This window comes from Ylistrum balloti, unplaced genomic scaffold, assembly GCF_031769215.1.
Source record: "Ylistrum balloti isolate Yb309-2 unplaced genomic scaffold, AGI_CSIRO_Ybal_v1 Utg370078, whole genome shotgun sequence".
Taxonomy (NCBI): Eukaryota; Metazoa; Mollusca; class Bivalvia; order Pectinida; family Pectinidae; genus Ylistrum; species Ylistrum balloti.
This window is the reverse complement of record NW_026782116.1, coordinates 1,493,794-1,504,379: the sequence shown is the minus strand read 5'-3', so window position 1 is coordinate 1,504,379 and position 10,586 is coordinate 1,493,794. Positions and strand designations below refer to the sequence as shown.

At 33.5% G+C, this 10,586-nt stretch overlaps 1 protein-coding gene across 1 annotated transcript; it reads right to left on the bottom strand.

Moving 5' to 3' along the window:
- Nucleotides 1–471: 471 nt before the first annotated feature.
- Nucleotides 472–10,360, bottom strand: LOC132549838 (uncharacterized). Its single transcript, XM_060213811.1, has 12 exons — nt 10,267–10,360; nt 9,496–9,716; nt 8,825–8,933; nt 7,644–7,855; nt 7,181–7,373; nt 6,982–7,034; nt 4,331–4,544; nt 3,764–4,018; nt 3,341–3,448; nt 2,283–2,503; nt 1,031–1,214; nt 472–611 (listed from the first exon to the last, which is right to left on the bottom strand). The coding sequence occupies exons 1-12, from the start codon at nt 10,358–10,360 to the stop codon at nt 472–474; spliced, it is 2,004 nt and encodes a 667-aa protein (XP_060069794.1).
- Nucleotides 10,361–10,586: the final 226 nt, after the last annotated feature.

Sequence of the window (10,586 nt, the reverse complement as noted above, 5' to 3'; positions counted from 1 at the left end):
ACTTAATTTCTGGTTTAAAGTTCACCCTGCGTTTCTTTATCCTTTTAGTATATAATATTATTATTTATTACAGATATTTGAATACACGACATGAAAATTTTAACGTGAGTCAAATATCGACTACTGATCGATATATCGATATACTGCATCGTAAAGATTGTTTCGTCCTTCTTAGACGTGTCGTTGATGATAAGGACCTAAATTTTTAAACCGGAAAGTTGACAGAGAAAAATCAAACTTGAGGATATTCCATCGTATTTCCCAGTTATTTATCGCACGTATGTAAAGAATGTTAAACAAATCGTGTAATAGTACACGCTAGGATCAGCTCTGGAATCAATATAAAAGTCTGAATAGGCAAATCAATTTTGAGTGATGAAAATTCGAACAGTTATGATGTAGGAACAAATTGCAGATTTCAAATCTGTATCTTAAAGCAAACTCTTTTCACTTCTTGCTACTAAAATCCCATCAGTTCATCATCTTAGCTTGCTTCAGTTCATCTTTCCTATCGTCATGTCCAGATTTCCGTTTCAGCTTTGTCTCTTTGGGATCGACCTGATTAGACAACCTTGGCAGCAACTGCATTTGCAGGTCGTTGGAGACTTCGTCTAAAAGGTTAAGAAGTTCTTTAATACAAACTGATACATGGTTTTGTGATAACCAGGTAAATAAAATATCTTTTAATGGTTTATGCTCGTCATTAGGACTATATTGGGGAATTATTTAATCCTAAGGGCGAGATACTGATTCTTATGTGTCGGAAGGTCATTGTGATGCTCGTTAAATTGGCTATAACATGTCATTAGATGATTGGCTTGACAAGGGTTGCTATGTAAAATTCTGTCGAATAAGTAGAAAAACTTTTTACTGCAAAGAATCTGACTTTTCATGTGCATTTGCCGTATTTTAATTCTAGTGGTTCCCCGTCATATTAATTTTGAATTGAATTGAAAATTTACTTGACAAGGGGAGTAATTCTGGTGGGGTTTTTTCACGTAATTACAGACAGAAAAGTAAAAGTGTTTACCATCAAAGAAGACAAGTTCGCATTTGCTTTGAAGACCACCACCTATTGGGCCATGCAGGAGATCTAGAAGGGTATCACAGAATCGTTCACATTCCCTTGCCATAGATTCTGGATTGATCCCAGCTATCATGCAATCGTTCATCGCATGAAGACAGCGTAACGGTGCAGGATATTGTCCAAAGAAATTGTATATCTATAAAAATAATCATCAAGAAAATAGCAACATGGCAACATAATCATAATTCAAACTCACATTAAACAAAACTAGGGCGGAATAAGGGCAAAATATGAACTAAAGAATTATTTACACGGAGACGAATAAGATCAGGTGTTCCGGAGTAGTAAGCATGTAAACCTTCTTCAATGCAAATAAGTTATGTCATATTCTCTAATGAGAGCAAGGTATATAACAACCGAACCAACAGGAAAACTCACGAGTATCAAATACGTCCAGTTTCATGTCAAACAGAAATGAAATATTTCTCAGTGAGATCATAATGGCGACCATAAAACTTTCCCATAATTTTCCTAAACCTGCATCATTTGAACCCCGTCAGTTGACGATAATTTGAAAATTTGATAATTTGAAAAGATTGAGATAAGCAGCTGGTGTTGAAGAGTCTGCCATGTCTTTGATTTCCAGTTCTGGTGGATATTTACGATGGACGAAGTCAATAAATTTCTTGAAGGTGAAATTAAACGATTTAGCAAGGTCTGTGTAACCTGTTTTGAAAAGCTCTTCAATGAATTCAGCCTCGTATGAAAACAAAAACAAATCAGCCAACAGAGGGGCGCAGTTGGTTCTCATAGGTATGCCAATAGTCTGTTGGAAGATCTTACCAACTCGACGCAGATGTTGTTAGCCAGATAACATGATAATTAACAATATGTGTTTCTGTATTGCACATAATAATAAAAAAGAACCACATATTTGAACATTATACAAATACCCGCTTTATACATACAGGTATATGTTAAAAATTTCTGTTCATACAGCGACCTGATTTAGTATTAGTAAATCATTGATAAGTTCTTGAAGAACAAACCAGCTGTGTAATGCAGCTTAATTCAGTACTTGAAATATCTGACGGATTTGTGTGTCTCTTGCACAAACATTTAAATATCAGTAATAGACAAATACCAGAAACAGAACACATTTTACATTAATAGTGTTTAATTTAGTTAAGCAAAATAAAAAAAGAAAAAGAAAGAAAGGAAAAACAGTGAATTGGATTCAATGTTATTCTCTTACGTTTCCTTCCTTTGAAATGCTATACATATCCAGACCTTTTATGATGTCTGCCCCACCTTGACAGTCGCTTATCTCTTCACTCGAATACACGTGCGTTACATGCTCATTCTTGATCCTTCCTGGACAGTAACATGTTTTCGGTACCAACAAAAATAGCTTGCTCGGGCACATACACATGTTGCCTGCTTTTTGTTTTAACAAATTCCGTAAATGTTCTAATTCTGAAAGAAACACATTGAGATAAATCATCACGCTGCTCTTTTGCGTTGAATATTACAGAAATCCCTATTCATAAATTCGTGATAATGTCAATTTATAGAGACATGTTAATTGAACCCCTCCCCTATGGAACGTGATGTCAATGTTTTGTTTAGACAGAAATCCTACCTACAGATGTTCCAAATGAATCCCAGAACTTGATATATATCTGTTGGTCAGATACCTTGTGATATATACCCTAAACTTGATATATATCTGTTGGTCAGAAACCTTGTGATTTATACCCTAAACGTAATATAGATCCGTTGGTCAGAAACCTTATGATTTATACCCTAAACTTGATATATATCTGTTGGTCAGAAACCTTGTGATTTATACCCTAAACGTGACATATATCTGTTGGTCGCTTATCTTGTGATTTATACCCTAAACTTGACATATATCCGTTGGTCAGAAACCTTGTGGTTTATACCCTAAACGTAATATACATCTGTTGGTCAGAAATCTTGTGCTTTATACCCTAAACGTAATATAGATCCGTTGGTCAGAAACCTTATGATTTATACCCAAAACTTGATATAAATCTGTTGGTCAGATACCTTGTGATATATACCCTGAAATTTATCAGCGGGTTTAGATACCGTTTAGCTGGTTTTTGCACGAGTCGAACTTTTCGCGACAACTTGCGTTTAAGACGCCTATTCTATTTCAATAAATAAACAAATCACAATCTGAATTTAAAAATACATTGAATACACACATGTCTTATTTTTTCACGTAATAGCGAAAATAACGTCTCCACGAAAATAACCATCTATACAGTAGAAAACATTACTCACTTGGAAGAACAACCTTCAGATAATTGGTGACATAACCCCAGGCCAAGCCATAGCCAACATTTCCAGCAGGGATGAGACCCCCGTCTAATGCCAGCTCGATGTCTTCACCTTAAAAATAAAACAGCGAAGACATTTGCCACAATGCGGATACTTTTTTTACAAGCAATTACTCATATGAAAATGAAGACGATATAAAATTTTAACAGATTAATACCAATATTATAAATTGTCAGTTTAAAACAGTTACCGCGGTAGAGACAGACCAACAGATTCTAGTCAAAAATGAATTTTCCCCCGATATACTTGAAAAACGCGTCATCAAAAAAAATTTCAAATGGTCACCCTCTCTACTGTTAAATTAATACTAATAAGAAAAAAACTGCTCGAATGAAATGGTGATAAAATAGCTACAGCACAATATACCTCTCAGTGCTTTTAAAACACGATTTTCAAATCCTGTTGTCTGTATGTCGATGTAAGTTACCCACTTCAAAAAGTCTGGTAAAATATCATCTGCAGATATCTTGTCTGTTACTGGAATGACGCGCACTTTCTTACTGTGTACGCTGTTCGCTATCAAAGCCATCGTCTGCATTTTAAACACATCGTTGTCGATGAGGCTGTCTTGAGTAACGATCAGAATTAGCCATCGTGCTTTTTCTGCCGCCTCTTCCATCGCTATAAGCATATATATTCTTAATAGGTTAAATCCTTTATTATACTATATGGAAGGTATGAAAGATTATAAACGCATACTAATTTGTTATATATCTTGTTCTTATCTGTGAACATCGTGTACTTGGATTAACTAATATTTACATATAAGGTGTCGTTGAAGATAAGTCTTATTCTTCATTTACTTTTTCAGGAGTCACTGTATAAATTTCTCTTTATTTCACATTTTAGCCTAGTTTTATTGAATTTGAGTTTGGACTATGATTATGTTCCCATATTAGTACTTCCTTGTTGTTTCAGGATTTAAATATTTACCTGTAAATGGTCTCGTCCCTGGCTTATTCGGAGACGGGAAAAGGCGTACATTTTTCTTCAGAAGATGTTTCTCAATTTGGTCACATATTTCATTGGACTTTGCATCATCACTGTTGTATAGGATAGTCGCTTCGTATTCCTTATTTGGTAGGCCATCTTCTAATGTGTGAAGGACTTTTTGCAGATCCGTAACCAAAGTTTGAAACCCTGTTCTCTGAAAATGGCATACAGTAGAATATGTTATATACATAGTTGGATAATAAATCTAATTACTCATTAAAAGCACATTATATAAAGGAACAGCTTAATCTTAAAGTCGGAGACTTGCTTTCACTCCGTACAACATGTTCATTTAGACAACCGCTACATTTGATGGTGTTTCATTATTGACATCCATAGCATATATAAAATTTAACAGGAGATGAAGGGTTACACCATATCATATCACCTCTATTTTGAAAGAACAATATAACAATCGAATCAAATGACTTAACTAATGTTTTCATATATATAATTATAGTTTATCTCTAAACGAGTTGATGCAAAGAAATCAACATATGATGGCAAAAACAATAATCTATTCGTTCATCACTCGCAAATGATATTTGTAGATATTTATCAGACCCACCATTATTATTTCAGTGTTGAAGACACCGTGAATAACACTCAAAACATAGTTCTAAGTAGTATAATAAACAATGAAAGCGAGTCATTTTGTAGAAAATCTGTTAATCAGAATTTCTTATTTGCAACAGCAAAACTTTTGAACAAATGATCCATGGGAAATAAACTATAACGTAAACATTTCATTAAAATGACTTTGAATTCCTTTATTTTTTTCAATATTTCTTATTTGTGCAAGTTATTGATTCTAATTTAGGTGAATTTATATTCCGTGCTCAATGACATATTGCATCCATAGAGTTTTTACCTCTTTAATGTATAACGCCAGACATATCTTTTTCTTAATGTATGAAACCAAACAGTGTTTTTTTTAATTTATGAAGCCAACATGACTTCTTATCAAAGCATGGATCCAAACAGAGTTTCTTGTTAATGTCTGAAGCCAAGCAGGACTTCTTGTTCATGCCTGAAGCCAAACATGGCTTCTTGTTCAAATATGAAGCCAAACAGGAATTCTTTTTACTGCACGAAGGCAAACAGGACTTTCTAATCAATATGTTTCAATCTATATGTTTACTTTATTCTTTTATTCATCTTGAATTTGATGAAAATGTTTTTATGTAATCTATAACATAACTGACATATGGATGATTTACAGCAAAAGTTACAGCGTTCCCGTGAATTCGTTTGGAAACGAAAAATAAATTATAGTATACAACGAGCATATATATAGTTTTATAACACATTCCGGGGAAAATTTACCTCCGTAATTTTGGAAATCTTCAGTGTTTTTTATATACTCCATTGTGCAAAAGTAACTACGTATTGGAGTTAATGCTACTCCCAAAATCCATGTCGCATTAGTGTATTCATAAAAAGATATATTGTTGCAATGTCATTATTCTGATGACGTCACGTTGTGTGACAACACCCGTGCATAGTCTGGTTTTGGTATATTTGTGTGTTGTTCAGTTGTTTGATATATTTTGTAAGGTGTCATTTGTAATGATAATGCTAGAGCTACAGTAGGTTGCAAAACGGATATGCAGTTTAGCATAGACAATCGAATACAACTAAGTTACAGTTTTTACTACTCATGATGATTCAACATCTCGAACAATATCAGCTATCATGGTTTGAGAGGAGTTATCTAAGTATAATGTCTTCTTGGAGATTATATATTCAGCAACTGAAATAACATCATAGAAATTACGATTTAAAATAGATATTTATATTATTGAATTGAATAATCATTATGTTAGAACCAATTATATTTTTCTATGCTAGTTAATTTCTCCAACAATCAATGCAGTTTATATTTTAATAAGCTAAAATAACAAAAATTTAAGATGAAGGAAGCGTGACCTATTAAGTTAGTGTCCCACTGGTTAATGTTGAAGCTTATGCGAAAAATGAATCATTATATTTGCTACTGAAAATGACCTGCTCAAATGGAATGGGATACAAAATTGAATGCCTTCTCCATTGTTCATACTGCCAAAAAGAGAGTTAGGAATATGATTAACTTGATACACTTGTCCATTGAAACCTTTTAGAACAAACCTTCATCCAAATGACTTGGAAAAGCTGTTTTCTTGTCTATTTGTTCTTTTTGAACTAATTTTACAAACTCAGTAGCATAAATAAAACAAAGATATACAAGCTGAGTTAAATTGTTCGTATTTTTCGGAGTCCTTTTATTGGTTGAAAATTCGCTTGTACACATTTCGTTACGTAAAATCGTACAATAAAAGTTGAAATGATACATTAAAAGAGTATATGAGGAAACAAACTTAGGTTGGCGACACTTGGGTATAGATGATAAAAAATAGAGCAATAGATTAAAACAAACGAAACGTAATTTGTGAAATTAAACCGTATCAGTGCTAAAAGATGGGTAAGTTACATGGGTGCATGATAAAACTCACTCAGTGTTATCACAGAAATATATTACGTTTAAGCGATGAAGTGCAAGATAAAACTAAATAAATTTTAAGCAAAAATATCAGAAAGATTATAGGGCAAACCTTAACATCTCTCTTAACTGCCTTTAACAGTACACTCGTTGCTGCTTCAGAGCCTGAAAGCATGGATGAAATAACAAAAAAATTAAATAATTAAAATGTGATCTTATTCTTATATAATATAAAACAGATACAATGTGAACTTTTTTCTCCACTGCTCATTTTCATTACTACAAGCTACTTTATCTCCTTGATATATTACCGTCAAGCCACAGGAGTTTAGCCTGGTTTCGGCATCCCTCAACGTTTGAGTGTTGGAGTATGGACTGTAGAGTATAGTAAAATCGAGCAACCTGCAGAATTGTGTGCGGCTCGTCCAGGTCGATCATGGGAGACTTGGTCATCTTGTAAATTGCACCCAGTACACTAGGATACTGTGCAACGCAGTAGTATTTCTTTCAAAATTAAATACATAAAAAGAACAAAATTTAAAAAAAAGGTAAAATGTTTTAAGAAAATGCTGCTTTTAAAAGTGGCTATATCCAACGACTGCTATTCACTTAAAAAGGTTCAAACTCATATTCTAAAATAAGAATATATGAAAACTTAGCAGGTAGTTCTCTCGACAGCAAAAGAGTTAAGTCAAGACCATGACAATTCAAACTGAACTTGTATTGCACAGAAAAGTTTTTTAAGATTTACCAATCCTAAAGTATTATTCGTACCTCTTCTCCATCTTCAATACAGTACACATTCAGTCTGAATATTCTTTTGTTGCCAGCTACTTCCGCTTTGATTTCGCCAAGTGATCCCATATTTTTTATGTTCGGTCCTTCTATGAATGTCGGTATATTGGAATCTTTGGGAACCAGTTCGTACACTGCGATCGGCATGTTTTTACTATACCAAGGACAGCTTCTTATCTTCTCTGCAAGATCTATAGTATAAGTCCGAACGTTGAATTTCAGTTTCTCATATGGCTTTTGTGGTAAAAGAAGGTTGGTTAATTATAAATTGTAACCAGTTAAGCAATATTTGGTTAAAGCCATTTGAGCTGAGGTGTCAAATGCCAATGGAGGGGAATCAGATTAATGTTAAAAAGGTATCATATCAATTCTATCTTACAATCCGTCGATCATTTATAAAGATGTCTACCAAATCATTTTGACGTACAATTTAAAAGGGAAATCATGCCTGACTTATAAACCAATAAAATATAACGCATAACGCAACAGAAACACATTCAAAATGTCTTGAAAGAACCATGGCATATTTTAAAAATTAAAATTTCTTACATTTTGTTAATTTTATGATCTTATATTAAGATTCCAATCTATACCTTATCAATTCCTCAGCTACACGAAACAACGTATGCTGTGGTTGTTACTTTTCAATCAGCTATTGAAAGAAGAAATGGAACCTGATAAACTAGACTTGTTTTTCTATTAGAGACAGCCGTATTAAAACAGTGTATATGTTCCGGAGTTTTTAGCAACGATAAAATGATAAATACGTCATTCAATTAAAATACCTACGTGGATGGATCATATGGTGGTATCCAAAATAATGAGACCAGGCCTGTGCATGGGCGACATTCCCTACCGGTAACTCAGATTCGATGTTTTTCCCTTCTGGAATTTATAAGAATACATATTGCCACCACAATATGCTTCACAATATCTTTCGAAATTGAAAAGCACTTCTTATATTTGCAATTGCAGTGTTAAAAACTGTTTTATACAATAGGACACTGTATATTTCTTCTATTTTATATTGACAACGTGGAAATGGAAATCTACTCAAGTTGTTGTTTTAGCAAGAAAATTGAATACATTAAATGCAAGATAACGCCGACGTTCAGAATTAAAATTACAGCCACGAGCGTGCAGTTAAATAGCTTCGATACCTTGGATTGTCTTTATGACCTGTTTAATCTGTTGATTATTCCAGTGTCCAAACTCGTCCAGGTCCAGTTCATATTTATCAATCATGTCAAACAGGGCAAACTTTGGAAGCTGAAAGCAAAATTTATTTAAAAATACACTGCTCGGACATCTCAAAGTAAGAAATTCTGATTTAAAATTTTCTGTTTCTGTTTTCTTACTGGTTTGCCTTTATATTTTCTCTTTGTCTTTTCAATGATATTTAAAAAACGAAATTCATTTTTAATACAAATTTGTCTGTGAGAAGATCATATAAATGTAAACATAGACTTTTAGTCCCCGATGTTTGATATAACCTGCATGTCACGTTTCAATTCATTCGAATAATGTCACGGTTCAGAACATACATGTGTACTTGGCGTTGTCCTATAAACATCAAAGAAATGAAACACGAAATGTAGTGAATTATATGGCTAGTGCATCTTCCAATCCTGATTTTGATTTTACTTTCGATCTCTTTGGAGTTTTGTTCAGTCGGCTTCAAAATTTATGTGCTTAGCGTCACTGACGAGTTCAAAAGAGCAAAACAATGGTATGATGCAGTTTAATACTCTGTTTGGCACTTAACTCTAAATTTGTATTAAAATGTGTTATTCGTTAGTATATCTTTTATACAACTTTATGGAAAAGTTACCTCATCTTCAGTTACGTTATGCAGTAGGATCACACTATTCAGCTGACCGCGTTGGTGCGATCTCTCTAAGGTAAGGATAGTTTCAAAAGCAAACCAGGAACTTTCCAAAGCAGCCGGGGTCACTAGAAACACACATGCCTTACTCCTTGAAAGGGAGTGTACAATTACATCTAGTGTGTGAGTTCCTGCTTTCACATCATCGGCAACAACGCAATCGATTTCTGGAAACAAGATAACTCATATTGATATCAACGTGGTACTGTTCATATTACTTACTCAAGGAGTAGATCTTTTGGTCTTTCTCAATAGTGATATCGTATTCATTTGTTTAATTAATGTCACAAGCTCTAAAAATAAAATCTTTATTTTTTTTTATTATCCCCCCCCCACACACACATCCAAACTATATCATCATCAGCTATTTACAATATGTCAAAAGATAATGTTACATTGTGAATGAGTGTATATGTCTATGAAATCGTCTTTAGATGTATATATATATTTAATTTTGCAACACAAAGCGATTCTTGTCTACATAGTCTGAGTGATAAACAAACATATAGCCTCTTTAGGTCTCATATTCGTCACCAACCGACACCAGAATATTTATTCAATGGAATATTTAACGTTACTTATGAATTATTCATAAAGGAGTTAGCTACACGGAGCAGTAAATAAAAGCACCGTTTGTATTTCGGCAGTTGGAATTTTTTTCTTCGTGTTTTAACTAAGCAAAGCATATTTCAACAATAATATAACTAATTAACTTACCATTTTTCTTTAAGCAGTCTTGTATGTTCTTTACCAGGGTGATATCAACGCTGCTATAGGAAATGAAAACTTCGCCACATTCTTTTGCTGCCATCCTATGTCTTTCATTCAGAAAGAAAATGGAAATTACTGCAAGTACACGTTTCATTTCGTGTAGGTCACATACAATAACGTTCACTCACTCCATGGACAAAACGTAATACAAATCATGATTGCGAAAATAGAGGCAGTACCTATTGAAGTATTTAGTAAACAAAGGTGATTGGATATTTGATATCACAGGATGTGATTTATAATGTAACTAATACACTACTTTTGAT

Bases quoted from the DNA above. Each gene is read 5' to 3' on its own strand.
- LOC132549838 (XM_060213811.1), bottom strand. From the start codon at position 10,360: ATGGCAGCAAAAGAATGTGGCGAAGTTTTCATTTCCTATAGCAGCGTT. The intron at 9,717-10,266 runs GTAAGTTAATTA...TCTTGTTTCCAG, and splicing joins AGACTGCTTAAAGAAAAATG to AAATCGATTGCGTTGTTGCC. The intron at 4,019-4,330 runs GTAAATATTTAA...ATATGCTTATAG, and splicing joins AGGGACGAGACCATTTACAG to CGATGGAAGAGGCGGCAGAA.